This window comes from Populus euphratica, unplaced genomic scaffold, assembly GCF_000495115.2.
Source record: "Populus euphratica unplaced genomic scaffold, PopEup_1.0 scaffold2.1, whole genome shotgun sequence".
NCBI lineage: Eukaryota > Viridiplantae > Streptophyta > Magnoliopsida > Malpighiales > Salicaceae > Populus > Populus euphratica.
The window spans coordinates 4,721,461-4,741,351 of NW_011499846.1; the positions used below are offsets into that span (position 1 = coordinate 4,721,461).

The 19,891-nt window shown below is 32.9% G+C and overlaps 1 protein-coding gene across 4 annotated transcripts in view; it reads right to left on the minus strand.

Annotated features, from left to right (window-relative positions):
- LOC105133872 (mediator of RNA polymerase II transcription subunit 12) overlaps nt 1-9,457 on the minus strand; it is a 15,303-nt gene extending 5,846 nt beyond the window's left edge. Inside the window, exons 1-11 of one of the 4 annotated variants that reach the window (XM_011038030.1) lie at nt 9,208-9,457; nt 7,694-7,876; nt 6,992-7,051; nt 6,633-6,741; nt 6,221-6,289; nt 6,010-6,063; nt 5,747-5,854; nt 4,485-4,634; nt 4,049-4,396; nt 1,518-3,919; nt 1-109 (exon numbers count right to left, since the gene is read on the minus strand). The exon at nt 1-109 is cut by the window's left edge and continues 2,471 nt beyond it. In XM_011038030.1, coding sequence (XP_011036332.1) covers nt 1-109; nt 1,518-3,919; nt 4,049-4,396; nt 4,485-4,634; nt 5,747-5,854; nt 6,010-6,063; nt 6,221-6,289; nt 6,633-6,741; nt 6,992-7,051; nt 7,694-7,812 — 3,528 coding nt within the window. In that variant the 5' untranslated portion in view covers nt 7,813-7,876; nt 9,208-9,457. Of the gene's footprint in view, nt 110-1,517; nt 3,920-4,048; nt 4,397-4,484; nt 4,635-5,746; nt 5,855-6,009; nt 6,064-6,220; nt 6,290-6,632; nt 6,742-6,991; nt 7,052-7,693; nt 7,877-8,980; nt 9,165-9,201 lie in introns of those variants that run through there. The other 3 variants (XM_011038014.1, XM_011038039.1, XM_011038024.1) reach the window with 3 other exon arrangements.
- Between the last annotated feature and the right edge of the window lie 10,434 nt (nt 9,458-19,891).

Below are 19,891 nucleotides of genomic sequence, written 5' to 3' on the forward strand. Positions count from 1 at the left end.
TGCTGAACCTGAAATTCTTTCATTAGATGCCAGTAGTGTCGCAACACGGCGCATTGTGGCTGACAAAACTTCAGGAATAAGATCTGTTGCAATAATTATGTTCTCATACCTGAAAAAATTGAATGTGATGAACAAAAAAACTACTAAGTTAATTCTTTTTTAGACAAGAATAAAATTTTATTAGAAAGATGGAACAGAATAATAGACAAATGGAAAATAAGACATCCAACTAAATAACAAAAAGAAACAACAAAATAAGAATTGCTTCACGGAAGTGTGCAGGAACCATCAATTTACAAGCCAGTACAAGGAGAAAAACTAATAAAGGAGGCAACATGCATGTGCAGACGGTACTCTTTTTACAAGAGTATACAGATGGTTCAACAAGCATGTGCAGGATGCAGGTACAATACAACATAAAAGTAGAGCGAAGTAAAACAATAATTGAAGAACTCCGAAAAAATCATTGGAGAACTCTGAAAAGATCATTGAAGAACTCTGAAAAGATCATTGAAGAACTCCGAAAGTATTTATTCCAGTAAAAGCGTTTGGCCATAGCATCCTTTAAACAGTACAACACTAGTATAAAATGTGAATAAGCTAAAAGCTCAAATTTCAACTGCAGAGATAAGGAAGGAGTAGCGTGACATGGAAACAAAATACAAGGATCCTAAAATAACATTCTAGCAACAAATAGCAAATGAATGTAGATTGGCAGGTATAAAGATAAGGAAGAGGAATGGTAAAGATCTTACTGGCATTCAAGCAAAACCAGTAGACAACATACACAAAGTAGTAGGAACAATATCTTTTAAGCAAATCAGCAAATAGCTAAACAGTAATAAAACAGTCGATTAGGGTCGTATTCTATGGTTACCATTCTACCATATATGTATTTTTCATTCCGTCAAAAATTGATTTTACAGTATAGACATTTATGACCTCCTCCTCTATGCCTTGCGGTAATGATTCCTTTGGCTGCCTTTACCACAACGATCTTGCGCATAGATCAAATTATTTCATGTATTGGATTTCACTTGACTGTCTACTGCTCCATTGCATGTGCTCGGGGTAGAAGTTTTCTATAAATGTATCACCAAACTATTAAGTATTTTGATTTGTAATTTATTTATGAGCCCCTGAGGTTTTATGCTGTTGAACTTTATTTCTTCTACTTCTAAAACCAACATCATAGTTTTGTGTAAAGCATATCTAGCAAGAAATTAAAGAGTACGAATAGAGTAAGCTTTTTCACATTAAAAAAAATTGTCAAAAACTAGTATATTGGTTTTAGAAACAAGGAACCAATGTTAAACCACTTCTAGAATCCAAAGAACTAAAAAGCAAATTACTCTAACAAAAACTAGAATGTATTTTATCAAGATTATTAAGCAATTAAACATATACATCTTCAATGTATTTTGTAAAGATTATTAAGCAATAAGCACTTTATGAATATCAAGAAGCAGCGTAGAACAAACTAGGACACTGTAACTAGTAAATTTTGCAAGTCTCACCTTCGGAGAGAAGATACCAAAAATGCCTCACCCACTTCACAAGCATGGTTTTCCACATTTCGTGGTGGCATCATAATATTTCTCCCACTCTGGATAGTAGAATTAGGGTTGCTTGGGACCTTTGGCAACAACCACAGCAGTAACTTTGCTGAGGAAACTAAATCGCTGCAAACATCCATCAAATACAATATAGCAGACAGCTCATCCTCACCAAGCTTCCATCTGATGGAGCTCCTATCATCGACATTAACAAAAGATCTATTAAATTGGCTGACCTTGGTTGCATTCTTTTCAGTCTCCTCAACAAGCTGCCTAACAACAGTTATCAACCAAACTGTGATTGTCCTCTTCTCTACAGGACGCAGTTGCTTTAAGGATTTACCAATTGAAACAATATCTCCAACACGCACTTTTCCGATTCCATCCATTGACTTGAGATTATCACCTTCTATTCCTGTTCTGTGGTGAGGGCAGCTTACCTTACTATCACAAACATGACTTGTAGAAGCTCCCTGGCTACCCTCAATCCTAGCTGCAGCTAAATGAGCCAGGCTTTGCGTTTTACGCACAACCTTTTGCCTCCCTTTAGAGACCTGCTTGGACGACTTTGGTGGTTGATCAACCTTAGAGGAATCTGAGGATTTAGCCCCCCTCCGTACCCACCAGGTATCTTCATCATCTGATAACGGAGATTGCCCTTGAAGGCATGAGTTCCTTTCCTCACTTAACTTTTGTCTCTTTGCCTTTCTACAGTCTTCGCAGCCAGGTGTTTCTACTATATCCATTTTGCTGCCTATTGACTCAGCAGGCCTCTTAACACTCCCTTGAGATTCATCCAATCCTGTCTCTGAAGATGTAGAGTATGTTGGGAGTTGCAACAGTGCTGATATGGAATCCTTTAGATTTTCAATGTCCATTTCAGTTTTCACTTTCGAAGAATGGGGATAGATATTTTTCCACTGCTCAAAGGACGATGGGGAAGCACCATCCTTTCCAGCAATGGGTGGATGATGCTTGAGCTTCTTCAATGATATATTTGATTTATCTGAATTTTGATATTGCTCACAAAGAAGTCTGCGAAGGAGAAGGCGACGTTCATTTGAATAAACACACATTGCCTCCAAAAGTTCAGACCCTTCAGCAACCCTTGCCTCTTCCAAAACATCATGGACGAAGGGCCCAGGTAAATGTTTCAAGACTCGGTAGTGTCTCTTTTGTCTGTGAAGATCAGGTGCAGGACCACTTGTATCTGTTATTCCACTAATTATCAACTGCCTCACATAAGCCTGGGGGGAAAATATCCCAGAACGTATAAGTTCCACAATGAGCAGATGAAGACGCTTCAAACCCTCCCCGCTGCACACTTCATGTTGATCAATCCAACACACTATGATATCATGTAAAGGACCTGGACTTCCAAATATATCTGATGTATTAGTACCTTTTCTATTCACTGTTTTGGAGATGCTTTTAATCCCATGTCCATTTCCCCTAGGGATACAGCCAAAATAATTAGGCTCATTGGAAACTTTTGCGAGGCTATTGACTCGAGGGGATTTCTCATTCTTCCATACAGATGGACTTTGCAGATCTTGTATCTTTAACTTCAAAAGCCGACTCACAATATAAACCTGAGAAAAATCCTTTCTGCCTGTAAATTTCAGTTCACGAGGTGGGGCACTCCGAAAATCCCTATAATCACATGTTGCCCACTCACAAAGCAAAAATACAGAGCGAACAGGTGACAAGCTCACACCCCTCAGCCACTTCAAAGACAATCTTAGACATGGACTGACTTCTTCTATCCAGCCTTCATCAACAGCTCTCTCACAAAAATTTTCAAAAAGATAACTATAAGCCTCTCTGATGTCTCCCAGTGAAAGAGCTTTATCCAAAGCTTGTACAGCTTTAGCCACACTATGAACTGGATAGCCAGAGCTAGCAGCCTTCGCAAGGTTATCTGCACGCTTCTGAATGAATGAAACAACCCGATCAAAGGACAAAGAATGATATTGAGCATCGAGCCCTTTACTTCTGAAAACATCAGCAACTTCAGCTGAATTATTTGTTGTCTTTCTTGCATCCTCAGATGCCTTTGATACAAATGCCCCTTCATTTACTGCATAAGACACTACAATTGGAGGTAAAGGAAAACAATCCAGAGAGACAAATGTATCCGGTACAGCTAATATCAAATACCGAAGCATCTCAATTAAAGCAGAAGTTGTATAGGCCCGCCGAGAATTATCTTCCAGGTCTGAACCTCCTGGAGAAGGTTCGTGAATGAAACGAACTGCAATCCCCACAAGAGTGCGCACATATGATTGAGAAAGAACAACAGTTTCTAAAACACCATATATGATTGGCAGCAGCAACTGCAAAATCTCAAGCAAGTCCTTTTCCTGCACTAGCATACAAAACCCACCAAAAGCCAAGAAACCCGATTCAGTACTTGCAATCTTAACATGAGGAGCATGAAATTTATCTTGTGCCTTGGAAGAAGTACAATAAGTAAATGGTTAAGCTTATACCTGTAGATGACTAAGAACCCAGTCAATGATTACTGAAGGAAGAAGCAGCCCCTCTGCATGGTGCCAGTGCAAGAGCCGAGCCACGTACCACCACTTAAAATGTAGGGAAGGCTCCTCGCCATCAATGATAGCTAGTGCTGGATCACTTCTGTGCTGAGCTGAGCCAGTATAAAGCATTTGTTGTGATCTATCTCTGCTGTGTGGAGCAGAATGAGGATTGTTTCTAGATAAATATTCATCCAGGAGGGACTGCAAGTAATCAACAACATCTTTTGTCCAGAGCTCCGTGCGGGACACCTGATTTTTGTCAGACGTCCCAGAAGAAATGCTGGTAGAACTTGGTCGTACCTACAAAAGATGGCCATAATCTGCTTTTGAAAATAGTGAAATAAGCAAGTACCTCCATGTGCTAGTGCTAGTGTTCAAGCAGCTCTACCTGATTAAGATAAGTTACTTTAATAAACCAAGTGGCTCGTAATAATGGTACATTGTTCCTGATAAGAACTTCCAAAAGTGATTTCTTCCTATATCCATGTGGCACATGATCAGCCAAAGTACGCAATCTTTTATGGGGCTGTGATAAACCCTGGTATAAGGAACAAAGAAAAAGGTGTTACAAGGAAGCCAATAAGAGAGTAGGACTGTTTATCAGCTGAAATTTCCAAACATGTGATGATAGGAAACACAATAGGCAGTTTCCAAGGTTACATGCATAAATATTGGCTCATATGATGCTCTTCTCAATTTATTTCAGTAACACCAGCATACAGAGCTCCAACATTCTATTTGATATCTAAAATGTTTTTCATGAATACAACTGAACAGTACATATCAGTTAGAGACAATTGAGTGCTACTAAAAAGTTAAAGTTGAATCAATAGAAAAGATGGGCATGGAAATATAAAAGGCACTCCATTTTCATATGTAGACAATTTTACCTATGCACATAAAATCTCCCTCAGCAACTTTGACAAGCATATACTATGTTTTAATTGTAGACTTCATATGCTGCATCCAATTACTACAGCTTATTCCAATTATAAGTATTAAAACATATGACAAATCATCACAACCACCATGCGCTGTTATACAGAAAAAAGTATGTCAGAGATTGATGCTACATGGAAATTTTATAACAATATTTCAACCTTGTCCCTCACTTGACTCATGATGCTCTATCTTCCATGCATAAAAAACAACTTTATGGTCACAACTTTAAGCATATCTAGTTAGAAAGGACAAGCATGTTACAGGTACATAGTTTTTTGTACCTGCCAAGATAAAATGTAGTCAGTTTTTTTCTTCTCAAAATTTAAACTTAAAAGCACCCCCCCCCTTCCCACAATTCAATGTGTATAACAACCAACCAACTAGGTGTAGGAATGACATGCATCACAGTTCCTCCACGCATCCACATGGGCTTTGCTTAAGAGCACCCACTCCCTCCCACAATTCAATGCATATCACAACCAAGTAGGTTTAGGAATGACATGCATCACAGTTCCTAGGCATCCACATGGGCTTTAAGGAAGTTAAAAAATAGGTCCATTGACCAGGCAGATTTGCGATATTGCATTTTACAACCAGGTATTAAAATATAACTCTAGCAAACAGGACTGAAAAATAGAGGTGAGATACTATCCGTTCATCATAGCAGGCGCATTTTCTTTTAGAGAAACTTCGAAACTATATTATTACCTCAATCCATTTCTTCTTGAAGTCTTCAACACAAGGTCTTTGTTCAGGAAATACACCAGGCTTAGTTAATAATGAACCAGAAAGAGGCACACCATAAACTTGGCCAGCCTGTCATGATGAGCATAGATGTTCAGACTTGATGATGAAAATGTAAAAGAACACAGTTTCAAATACAAGCGAGATCAACATATACGGAGCATTCACGTCGGGAAAAAAAAAACTGTCATAAATACAACATATAATTAGAAAGGGAAAGGGCATACCTTGCGCTTTTGGGCACGAGACTCGTTAATGGCCCTCAGACATTTTCTGGTAGCCTGAAAGAGTAAAGTTCCACTATTAGTAACTGCTAATCACCTTCATGAGAGAGTAGCTTTTCAAATGTGAACAAAAAATTAAACAAACATTATAGCTTCCAACAGAGATTTATAAAAAAAAAAAAAAAATCACAGCTTCCAAATAGAAGTGATAAACCTCTTTGCATTTTTTGACAACAGGACTGGTAAAATTTGGAGCCTGAGTATGTGAGATTTCTCTGCCTTCCTGAGAGCTCACAGAACAAAAAAAAAAACAGTTATCGACATCAAGGCTTGTAAATATTTGCATGCAAATATCAAGACCTAATTTTGACAAGTACATATTAACAAACCAATTCTCAGAATTCAAATCACTTAAGCAACTAAATATAAAGGGATCCATTAAATATAATTTCCTCTAGCAAGTTTGAGGTTGAGATGGTGTGAGCAGAGATAACATCATAAGCTTGAAAGGCATTTAAGTTCTTTTTCCCTGCGGCAATGTTCAAGACAAACAACCACTAAAATGCAGCAAGTTGTCGACATTTATAATGTTGCATGTGACAAAGCATTAATGAATGAAAAAATACCTCAAGTCCTTCAACAACTGCCTCCTTATATCCGGACGCAACATATTTATTAGTGAGAGTCTCCTCAGGGCAATTTGGCGTTTGGGGATGAAAGTCAGGGGGACCAAGTCTAAGATTTAGAAAGAGATGATTATACAATGGATAAGAACCATAAACAGCAAATAAAGATGGAACTAGGAAGAAAATTTTAAACAGCAAGCATCCCAAATCATAATGAAAGTCTATTAAATTCTTAACTGAAATTATTCCAAACAAATGAAAAGATATAACTAACTAAATGGAAATTGGTGCCAACGCTTTTATTTTCCTTTTTTTTTTTTTGTTGTGTGTGCTGCAAGTTATGCTATTGATGAAATTACCGGGAATTCAAAGGTTCTTTATCACACTTCAACTTGTACGGTATTAGAGGAGGAAGTCGCCTACACAGTACAGAACACCAGTTTGAGTTTATACAATCATGAGCAGCAAATTTGCCCTTCAGAATGTTAAAAATTATGCAACTCTTTGAAGAAAACTGCTGCAAATTGTATCTATTTGAAAAGAAAAGGAAAGATCATCATACTGACAGCAGGAACAAGGAAAACAAGAAAAATCTCAATATCTAACAGTTAACATGCAGCTGAAATAAAACAAGAGAGCTAGGCAGTGACTGATGTAATAATGAAAATAGTTGAGTACCTGGCCCTTTCTTTATGAGGCTAGTACAAAACACAGAGATGTGCAGATGTGTTTTGAACTAAGAAGCAATTTCAATATAGAAATTCATAGATATGTGTGTAGGTGTACCAGAATATCCAGGAAATCAATATCCAACAAACAAAATTCCTTGCATTCTCACCGGACCCCAAATGACTATTGTAAGAAAGTGAACACGCACAGAAGATTCAACAACCTTGTTCTGAAAATGATCAGCAGGCAACACTTGAAAGCTTATCACAGACCAAAGGCATGTGGACATTGTATTGTGCATGAAACTAGAAAATGTGACTGTTCAGAGCCAGGAGCCACTGATTTATTATCAACAGTTCATGAAAGGCAAAAAATATTGAAAACCAATTTACCTAGGGTTTATAGAGAAGTTGGGTGCCAATGACGATGAATCAGTTTGGGTAGCAGATGCTCCTCCAATGGAGCTATTGTTAACTGCACTGGTGCAGCTGGCATCATGATACCTTTGCATTTCTCCAAACTACCATCTGCATACTGCTCCCAACATTGAACTACTACAAGCTCTATAGCTAAAACCACATTGAGAAAAACATATTAAATCATGTGGAAAACCAAAACAACACAGAAGATACAGATTCAAAGAAATGAAAAAACAAAACCCAGCTGCATGACCTCAAGCATGAAATCTACAACTTAATTGATAAAATTCCATCAACAACCATATAATTTGAATTTAAAAGGCTGTTTTTTGCATTTAAAAGGCTGTTTTTTGCAATCACCAATCTCTTAGATGATGAGCATGATTTCCTGTGGCTATGAAGCCAATTATTTTTCATAGCAGACAAAACTTACCAGTTGAGCACAATGGAAACAAGAAAAAAAATTGCAAAGAAAGAAAAAATCTATACCGTTGGGCTTAAATGAATCCAGTAACATGATAATGTACAGAAAAATGTTGCCATGAACAGCCACAGGAGCATATCCTAGACACATAAGGTAAGGGAAAAAAAAACAGTCGCTTCCTTCACCTGCTAGTTTTGTTTATCATGAAATCGATGCAAATTTGAGACACAACTACAAATGGTGTTTTGGAGGGAAAATTAAGATTTGGAACTCTAAATTGCTGATAATCAAATATGAGGTATATAAACCAGAATAGTCCTTTTCATTTTCCAATAAACAAGTACACAAACAAACCCTAAGGTAAAAATTTCAAAACCTAAGTCAGCATTTTGGAGTGGCAACCATCTCTTCTAGTAGCTAGTTTGAACCAGTCCAAGACCCCCTCTTTCCTGCCCCATCCAGTGGTCCTGGAACAAGCATATCTAGGGTTTCTAATATCAAATATCAAGAACAAAGGGTTGAACACGGACATCAAGTAACGAACTTTTCAACTTGAAATACATGACCCGAGTATGTGTTACATGCTCTGATCCAAAATCTTAATCAAAATAACCAAACTTGCAATGTTAGTTGTAAAACAACACCACAAAACTAATCAAATTTACTCTGATCTACAAGACCTAAGCTTAAGAACTGTCACCAATAACTCAAAATTCAATCTTTCCCTCTAAACCCAGCAACCTCAAGCTACTAAAACCCCGAACACCACACAATATGAGTCCAAAACCTAATATAACAACCATAAATCCAATCTAAATTACCATAAAAACAAATACCTTTAATCAATTTAAATCAACAATTCACACACAAAATCACCATATCCACAAGAATCAAAACTAGGGTTTACACCGGGCTCTGATTCACTGGGCTCGAGCACGATAAGCAAGCTATTGAGGAAGCTAGGGTTTTGATGGCAGATTCGTAATTGAAGCAAAAAGTGAATAGATTGCAATATAGCGCGATTAAGAGAGGGGGGGGGAGGGGAAAAAATTCTTTCCTTCAAAGAAATTTAAGATTCGAAGAGAGAGCGAGAGGAGGGGGGGGGGAAGGTGTGGGCTGCTTTTTAATGTTTTTACGGTGGACAGAGAGAGAGAAAGAAGAGGGTTTGACTCTTCAGCTATTTCTTGTTTATTTTGGAGACGATGACGATGACGATGATGATGATGTTACTTGTTTCCTGTGTTCGAACTTCGAACAATAGAAACCGAAGCGACCATACAAAATAATAATTATTATATCAATGGTGTTAGAAATTGATTTTTTGTTGTCTGTTTTACGTGTTTAGCCTTGGGACTTTGGTGTTTTGTGTTTATGCGGAGGGATTTTTGAAGGGAAGAGACTGGGAGTTAAGAGGGAATGCCAGCAGAAAATTGGGACTGTGTTGAAGGCTTTTTCAAGCGGTGAAAAATGTGATAAATGTTGTTATTATTATCGATTATATTATATTGTAGGAAATTCTAAATCACATGGAAAATTACCGTTACTGTGACTTGCACAACGGATTTTTTTTATTTATGAAGGCTTGAAGTAGGGGTATTTTTATCCAAGTAATATTGCCCTTCTGCCCTCTTATTGAAAAAAATAGAAGCATTTGATGTGAGGATATTTTGGTCTTTTAACATATTTATTGGTAATTAAAAGATTAAATGGGTTTATGTTAGTTTTTTTAATTTTAATTATGTAATAAAAAACTATCATGCCCTTAATATAAACAAAAATTAAAATTGTTGATCAAGGGGTTTTTTTTACATTTCATAATTTTTAGTATAAATACTTTCTTACCCCAAAAGTCATAAAATAGATTGAGTTCTAGATAAAGGATATTTCAGGGTTTTCACATCTTAAACTACAGGAAAAATAAACATGTATCTCTAGAAAAGATAGGAGGTTAGTTATGCATTGGAAGGTGTTTTGGCACTTTCATTTTGATTTATTTGTTATTTTCATATTAATACGGGGTGTATTTAGTAATTTTACATTCTTTACACGACTTTTTAATCTCTTAATGTATAAAATTTTTTTATTACGGCACAGGACTTACTTTCCTTGTTTTTTGGTTCCTCATTTGAAAAATGAAAGAAAGAAAGTGCTTAAATTCTAATTGCACGGAGAAAAAGTCTTGATTAATATTAATTCTAATCATAAAAAAGAATTGATATCAACATATTTCATTAAATAAAAAAAAATCTACATAAGTGTTCTTTGCATTCCATGTTGCTTGGGATAATAGATTCAAGTTTAAAAAGTTTTTTAACCTTGAGTTATTTTAGACTTATAGACAATTTTTTAGGTTGTTTAGAATTATTAATGGGTTTATCAAAATGTTTTTCTGAATTTTAAATATAAAAAAAAATAAAAATCAAGTTTCATAACTAAAAAAACTCATGGCCTGAATTTCAGGTAACCTTTGATTGCTTGAAACTAGACTAACACATAATGTATTGTTTATTTTTAAAAAAAAAATTAGATGGACCATAAGTTGTTTGCCTCTTGAAAAAAAAAAAAACCTTAATCTAGGAATGTAAATATAGACGGAGAGACCCAAACACCTAAGCTTTTTTTATATTTGTGTGCATAGAGTAAACTTTTTATTATTTTTTTGTTATTTTAATCTTATTTTTCAATGTTGAATTATTATTAATTATTTTTCTTTTCAATTTTAATTTTTTATGATTTTTTTAATATACCATGGTTTAATTTTTACTTAGTTTACAAATATGATTCACATTTTTTTTTCTAATATTGGAAGATATTATTTTTGTGCATCCCTGTTAATTTTTTTCTTTAATTTTATTAGATCACTTTTCTTTGGCTGCTTTTTTTATTGTTATTATTTTATTAACTAAAATATTGATTTTAAGAAACAAGATTATTAAAATATAACCTAGTCTATGCATCTTTTTTGAGATTATGTATCTGCATCCATATTTATCTCTTTTTTTTTTTTAGTTGGTCTCTTGTTAGAAACTATTTAGTTTACTATTTTCACATTAAATGGTTTTTTTTTTTTATATATTCAACTTTGCATAATATTTTTTTCTTTAATTTTATCATATCTTTTTCATGTGTTTGTCTATTTTTATTATTGCTTGATTAAATAAAAACTTGATTTTAATAAATAAAATCTTTAAATACAATTGGTAAATGACAATGTTACAAGATTAAATATTTTGATCTATATTTATATTTTAATTTTTCTAATTTAGTCTTTAGCTATTGTCAGTATTTTTTTTTGGAATTTATTAGCATAAATTGCTCATTATTTAATTAAATACATACATTTTTTTATTATAATTATAATTTTTTGTCATGAAATGTATTGAAAAAACTTGCATACTTATTTAAAAAAAATATTTAATCCATGACACAATATTATTAGTTGAGGAACTATACTGAAAGGACACTGCATTATTGACTCTAGAGTGACATGTAATATTATACTATGTTTATGGAAAAATCACTATATTAATATTGTGTACACAAAATGTTTATACAGTGAACCACATTTTAAACATAAAGTATTTATATGGCAGATCACATCATACATGTTTAAGGACTATGAAGGATGTTGTCTTTTCTACTTTTTATTTCAAAAGCTTGTTAGCACATATTAACTAATAAATCCAAAGCAATTAAAATATTTTCTATTTTTTTAAAGAAAATTACCATTAACCCTATCCTAGTTGGAAAAAAGACCACGTGACATCTCGTAATAACTCTTCCCGATTCCTCTCATTTAATATACATGATTAGTCGTGATGTACGCAAGCTGATTCAGACATCCACATTAATCTAAAAAAAATATACATGATTAGGTCCGACAACATATTAAATCCCCCAAATATACAAAAACAGTCAAAAGTCTTTGAATTGGTTGTGAGAAGATTATCATCTCCAGCTTTACAAATCGTGCTTACGAGCAGTGATTGAATGTTAAATTAGCCCACTCTCTTGGTGCATGCAAGAGCCAACCAATATTTTTGTTCTCAAGTTTTAATAGACGGGAATGATAAACATCTTTGGAAAATAATTTAAAATAATTTTATAAATCTTTCACGACTGGTACGGGGTATGATTTTAAATTTGAATAAGAAAATATTAGTTTGTTTTTACATTTCAAAAATATTTTAAAAAATATTTATCTATTTATATTTTTTTTAATTATTATTTTTTAGTATTTTTAAATTATTTTGATATTAATATTAAAAATAATAATTTTAGCATAAAAAAATTATTTTAATATATTTTTAAATAAAAATACTATAAAAAAAGTGCTACCACGCCCCCAAGCACCTCCAAAGTCTCTCCTATTAATGATTTTTAACCTAACAAGTAACTACCATGTAAATAGTTATTGAATGATGGTTCAAAACTAATCCAGATTCATGACAAAAACAGCGTCGTTTTCATACAAATAAATCCTTATTTTTATGGTTTTAGATTCAAGAATTGCTAGGACGGATAGGGGATCCAGCTGAGAATTGAGTGCAAGATGGGGGGTAAATATGTTGCTTGTCATGATCCTATAAGGGACCACCAGCCAACACCAGCGCCCTTTCATGTGCACGCGTGAGACCTGGAGAGATAGGTGGGAAATGGAATCGAGGATTAGATTTTGAACATACGGGATCCATCTTAGAAAAGGCAAATGTCCCCAGGGTTGGATAGGAATTAGAATGGGGGAAAGTGGAAGCTTTTTCTGTTTCTTTTCCTTTTTTTGTTTTTAACCCTCAGGCACTCTCACGTCAGCTTTCCGAATCTAGTCAACCATAGACGCCTCCAGGAATGGTCCCTCCTCTTCAATGCCTTGTAAAGAAATTAATATCCAAAAGGATTTCTTGATAGGAACATGTTTGGTGGTACGATTATAATTATTTTTTAAAATGTTTTTATATTAAAATATATTAAAATAAATATTATTTTTATTTTTAAGATTAGAGTATTAGAACAATAAAAAAACATAAAATAATATTAATCTTTAATAAAAAAAATTAAATTTTTTTAAAACACGTATTAATCCATGTTTTCAAACACTTTCTTAATTACAAACTAGGAACCATGTCCATGCTTTAAAAAGAAAACGCACATTAATCCGTATTTTCATAAACTTTTTTAGTGACAATCCGAGAAGTATGTCTATTCTTTGAAAAGAAATTAATCTCAAAGTAAACGCATCACTCGATTGGTGACGCACCAGGAAGTTCCTTATTGGAAGAAGACAGTTAGGTTGAGTTCGACTTCGCATGGATTTAGCCATGATTGCCAACCTATGCGCAAAGAGGACGTGCCCTGGATTAACCCAGCTTGGTCGGGCATTAAGCTCAAGTACCAAAAGAAGTTGTTTCTGGGTGGACTTAACTTGGCGTTGACTTTATTAAATGTTAAGTCTAAGTGCCAAGATAATTTATTCCAAGGCGAACCTATTTTGATATAGACTCGACTAAGTGCTGAACTCATATGCCAAGAAAGACGCTTAACAAACACTAACTAGTAATTGTTTAATTTTTTTATCTTCGAAAATCATTTAAAGATAAGAAGAATTCTCTGAATAGACCACCATGGAATGACTGACATGAAAGATTATATCATAAAAATTTGTTTCGTATTAATAATAACAATATAAATATTTACACCCCATTAAAATGGCGAGGTCAAACATTTTTACCCTTTAAAGAAAGAGGGAATTACTTGATCTAAAGGATATAAATATCTTTTAAAGCATTCAAATAAGAGTTCAAAACTCACATTCTAAATAGATAAATTCTTCTTGGTACTATAATATTTATCACATCAAAATAAAAACAAATATTTTTATTCTTGAAATTTATTTTTTTTACTATATTTATTATTCATCTCTTCTTAAAATTTACTAATTTTAGTGTGTTTGGTGTGGTTGTAATTGCTTTTCAAAGTGCTTTTTATTCAAAAAAAATATATTAATAATATTTTTTTTATTTTTTAAAAGTCACTTTTGAGATTAGAATGTTAAAATAATTTGAAAACATTAAAAACATATTAATTCAAAATAAAAAAATAATTTTTTTTAAATACTTTTCAAACATATTACCAAACATCAGCCTCCACGAGACTCTAAAAAAAAAAACCTTCTAAGGATACTAAAAGGCATTCATTGTGAGATAATCTCTATATTGTGGAGAACAGAAATTTTTCAACAATAACCTTTGATGCACTCGTGATCCAACCACGAACAATCTTATTTTTAAATATATTGTATTTTGGAGCACGTGAATTAACATTGAAACCCGCCGATATGGAGACCTGAAAAATGTTGAATTGGAGATGCTACTCTAACATTAAACCTGCCACGATCCCCGGTTCCCTCCGTGCATCTTCAAATAAAGGTGGCGTCAATGCAGTCAGCGTTGGCGAGTGGTCGCCGGTGCCGTAGTTGCCAGTGCAGTGAGTCATCCCATACATCTCCTACGCCCGTGTGTGTTCTTTTCTATTAAATTTCAATAAAAGGAAGTGCCAAAGACTCGATAGTATGGTGTATCAGCTCACTTCCAAATCTGATAAGCTGATCAAGGAGTGTTTGAGAATGTAATGTAAATTTCGTATCTTTAAATTTTAAATTTTTTGTTTAAAATAAATTTTTGTAATGTTTTATATTATTTTAATTTGTTAATATAAAAAATAATTTTTTTATTTTAATATATTTCTAAATAAAAACATTTTAAATTGTACCTAAGCTGCAAGAAACAGTGTGTTTTTGAGGATAGGATGAGCCTGCAGTAAAAATTTATTTTCCTTACTGTTCCTATTGACAACGAAGCAGCAAGTAGAACAGTCCTTTCTCATGGGTGGAGTACTTGTGGACATCTACTGGCAGCTAGTTAACTAGCGATATCAATCGTTTGTACTTCTTCGATTACCGTCATCTGGATTATAAGCTGCTTGTAAGAAGCCCGAAGTTCAAAGGGGCGTTTTTCTGACCTGGGTGAACAAGGTATTGAGATTGCACCGTTGTTTAAAAAGAAAAAAGATTGCTCAGGTGTTAGAATTTATACTATTTCTTGGTAGATGGATGATATATGTATTTGAAAGGAGAGTTAAAAGACTTGATTTAGATAACTTATCGCAATGGAGTGGTTATAATAGGCACCAAAAAAATTATAAATTATGTTTAGAAGTATGGTTGTGGTTGTTTTTTATTTAGAAAAATATATTAATAATAGTTTTTTATTTTTAAAAAATTATTTTTAAGATAAACATATTAAAATAAATAAAAATATTAAAAATATATTAATTTAAAATAAAAAAAATTAATTTTTTTTAAAAACACTTTTGAAAAACACTTCCAAACATACACGTATAATATCTACCCAGTTTATTTTAAGGCACAATCCTCGCTCCCAATTCCTGCATTTAACTTATGTAATTGGACTACAGGGCTGATTGGGTATTTATTGTTTATTTGTTGATTTTACTATTATAAAATTAATAAAATACAAACAAAAACATAGATAAATATTTATACAGTATATATCAAAAGAATTGTAATAAATAAAATATCAAATTAATTTTATTTTAAATTTATCTGTGTTAAATTTAAGTGTTTGTAATTTTAACAAGATACTACCTAAACAATCCTAACAACTTGTTAAATTTAAGTGTTTGTAATTTTGACAAGATATTACCTAAACAATCTTAACAACTTATTCTGAACAATTGCCTGCCTTCACATTTGTATATATATAAAAAAGAAAAAGACTTACAATTTCTCAGATAAAAAGAAATTAAAATATAAAAATTATAAATAGTCATTGAATATCTTAAATTGGAGGTTAGCAATCTTCACCCTTTTATAATATATTTTCATTAATGAACCATAAAAAAATATTTTTATTATCGAAAAATCCTTAAATCCCACTAAAAATAATATTTGATGTTATGATAATTATAATTTTTTAAGATATTTTGTATTTTAAAATACATTAAATTAATATTTTGTATTATTTAAAATTCAATTTTAACATCAACTGGTTAAAATAATCCAAAAAAAAAATTGAACACAAAAACAAATTAACAAGCTTGGAGAAAGAAATAGCGGCAATCTGGGATTATGAATTGGATTGCAACTTGCAAGTAACCGCACTTAAAAAGTGGAGGATGATTAGCGAAATCCCACGTAAACATAAATAAACAATCTAGGTTCGATGGTTAAAGGCATACGTTTCTTCTTTTAAGAAATTTAAATCTCAACCAGAGTGTGAGAACCAAAGGATAAATTTAATTTCAATGTGCAGGAACAAACGGATAGTCGTTGCCAAGTTGAAGCATTGAATGGCATCAATAAATTGTGTTTATTATCGCTGGCATGTGTTGTTATATTGCGACGGTTTAGTCGGTATACGATTTTGCATGCGTAATGGTTGGGGACGTGATGACGAGAGGTAATTTGGTCAGTTCCCATAATGACAAAGCATGGAATTTCACCTTCCTTGGTTTTATGAATAAGCGAATCTCATCTTGTTAAAAACTTGCATAAGCCTGGATAATGGTTTTTAATGCATCCATACACACTTAAGTAATAATTGGTATGATTATTATATCTTGATTTGAGAGTCAATTCTATACAAAAACATGTGAAGAGGGTGTTTAATAATGTAATTATAATTATTTTTTAAAAATTATTTTTGATATCGATGAATTAAAATGATCTAAAAATATAAAAAATAATTTAAAATAAAAAAAACACTTTCAAAATGTAAAACCAAGACCGTATTAGCTCTGCTCAAGTCTCCCACTGCCCACCCTCCCCTCTTGATCATGCACTAGTGCTTTTGGACGGTTTTAGGCATCGTCACATCTTTTTTTATTATTAACGTAGATGTCTGGGCCAGCTTGCGCGCACCACGACTAATCTCATAGCCCAGCTGAACATCCTGCAAGCTCAGCAGACATGTAAGACACCGCGGGGTGACAGGCAGGTGCATAGAGAGGGTTGAACTCGGTCGGCTATAAAGTAAGCCTTGCAGTGGACTAAAGAGTTAGACTCTCAAGTGCGGCATCGTCGTATCTTGTTCACATGCATGATTATGAGTCTGCTGCTTAAAGCAAGCACTTCATTGTATGCAACAATCCCTTGGAGGATATAAAAAAAGGGATCAAGATCAATGTATAAGCTGCTGGGCTGTTGTCAAGTTGAAGAATCCAATTTTGGTGAGAAAATCAACATATTGATACATTGCATCCAAGTTTGCTGGTAAACAGATCTCCTTTTGTAATTGCTTACCATACAGGCTAACTGGTTTGGAACTAGGAGCATGTAACAACTTCAATCAATCAATTCTATATGTTCTTACTCTAAAAGATTATTTAATCTAAGATTTTAGGCAAGATTACATGATCAGAGAGAATATCACGTGTAAATCGATTGAACATGAGAAAGGGAACGGCTCTCTTTTTCAGAAATTAAATGAGCACAAAGGAAAGTGAAGGGTGGCTTGATCATCAATTGAGCGGGGATAAACCTGTGGGCATGGCACTTTCTATGCGGGTGTTTACCTTTTTTCTTTTTGTCAAAATGGGCAGACTGTTCTAAGTACTGTTGATAATTGAGCACTCCTACTAGCTCCCTTTCACCTTCCGGGCAAAGTGATGCTTTTTTGGGCAATGCTGGTTTTGAAAGTATTTCTTGTATGAAAATATATTAAAATAATATTTTTTTAAAAAAATTATTTTTAAAATTAACATATTAAAAAGATTAAAAATATACAAAAAAATTAATTTTTAGTAAAAAAATTTGAATTTCTAAGAAATACATATTGCAACGTGTTCTTAAATAAAGGAGTCCACAAAAATAATTATAATTTTTTTTAAAAATTAAAATCCATAAAAAATTTACAGTGCATCTAAGACACTTTGAATGCATAATAATAACTGTATTACTAAAAAAAAATATAAAATATTTTAAAATATCATACAAGAACAGTTTGAATTTTTAATGTTTTAAAGTTATAATAAAACTACTATACTACCCTTACATGTAAAGACCATGGAAACTTATATCTAGGTTGTCTTTTATCTTTTTATATTGTCTTTTTAATTAATAAGTTGACAATGACAATTTGATCTTTTAAATAATATAAATATTGTTAAAAAAATTGTTAATACGTGTAAAACACACGACATCAAGCCTTCCGTATCTTTCAGGCGATATTGTACCATAACCAAAATTTACCTTGCAGTCACATTGAAAAGATCTCATCATTATCTTTCTATTAGTGTCAAATGAGTTTTTTTGTTTTGTCATGTTGTATATTTTTTTAATTTTTTGATTATTAATATAATTTTTTATTTATATTATTTAAATTACTCAAACTTATTAAACATTGTTTAGTCAATGACTAGTTTTTTTTTAATAACAATTGTGTCATCTTGACATCTTTTTTATATTAAATAAAAAAAAAATAGCTCGGTGGAGGACAAGCCACAATCAAGTGAAGATATCCATATCATGACCTGGTAGGACGCGGAGCCAAGGTGGGCCAAACGCATGCTTGTATTAAGGAAATGTTACTTGTCACATCAAGATTTAATTAACCTTTCATTTTGTTAAGTAGCTCTGGTATTGTTCCTGTTGTTTGCTATTATTCTCTTCTTTCTTTTTCTCTTTAATTTTAGATGCAGTTGATTTCATAATCTCTTGCTATACTCCAAGATACAAGCACACAGGAACCCGAAAGTGTTTGTACCATGCAATAAAACTCAAACCCCATGGTTGAATGTCCTGAAAAATTATTTGCTAATTGGGTTTATGTGGATCTAAATACTGTAAAAAACCCCAGGATGCCAACAAGTTGTTCAACACGAACAACAATGTCATAGTAAGTAATTTCATAATTAAAGAAACTGAATTGTTGTAACCCCAAAAAAATTTATTACAAAGAACAATCTTAGTTCAATTGTATCATGAAACTATATGTAATATTTATTGTATTTTGGTGCGCGTGGCTGATAGATAAAATAAATAAACAATGCATATATCCTTGTCAATGATCAAGCCCATCTAATTGGATTATGGTGGTGGGCCCAGTGGTCCATGGCAGATTGTTGTTGAGAAGTCTCGATAGGCTGTCTTGATTAGGCCCCGAAGTTGCCTAGAGGTTTTTGAATGTTTTTTAGGCCTCATAGAGCTTGTAGCCCAGCCTTCTCAACAGGGTGATGCGTATTTGTTAATTAAGATTTTGTTTGTCTACGCGGCTGCGGCTACATTGAAATAAAACACAGTAAATATATATTTAGTTATAGGAGAAAACATCGTTAACTATTTATAGGTCCCATCTTTTACTGTGTTGCAAACTCAATAATTGCATAGCAGCAAGAGGCTGCTTTTGTTTCAATGCACTGTGCATATTAATTAATTAGCATGTATATATGTATATAGTTGCGGTCGGACTGATTCCAGTTCAAAACTTAAAATATATTGAAACATATTCAACCCAGTAAAATAAAAATTATTTTTAATTTTTTAATTATTTTTTATTTAAAAAACTAGTGTTTAATATTATTTAATAACATTACATAAATTAGACAGAGATCGCTTGATAAAGTAGTATTTATAGAATTTAATCGCAATCCCAATTTCGATCTTGATTGTATTTTACCTGATATTATTGCGCGTTTAAAAAATAAAAAAAATTGTAATTCTTTTTGGATATATT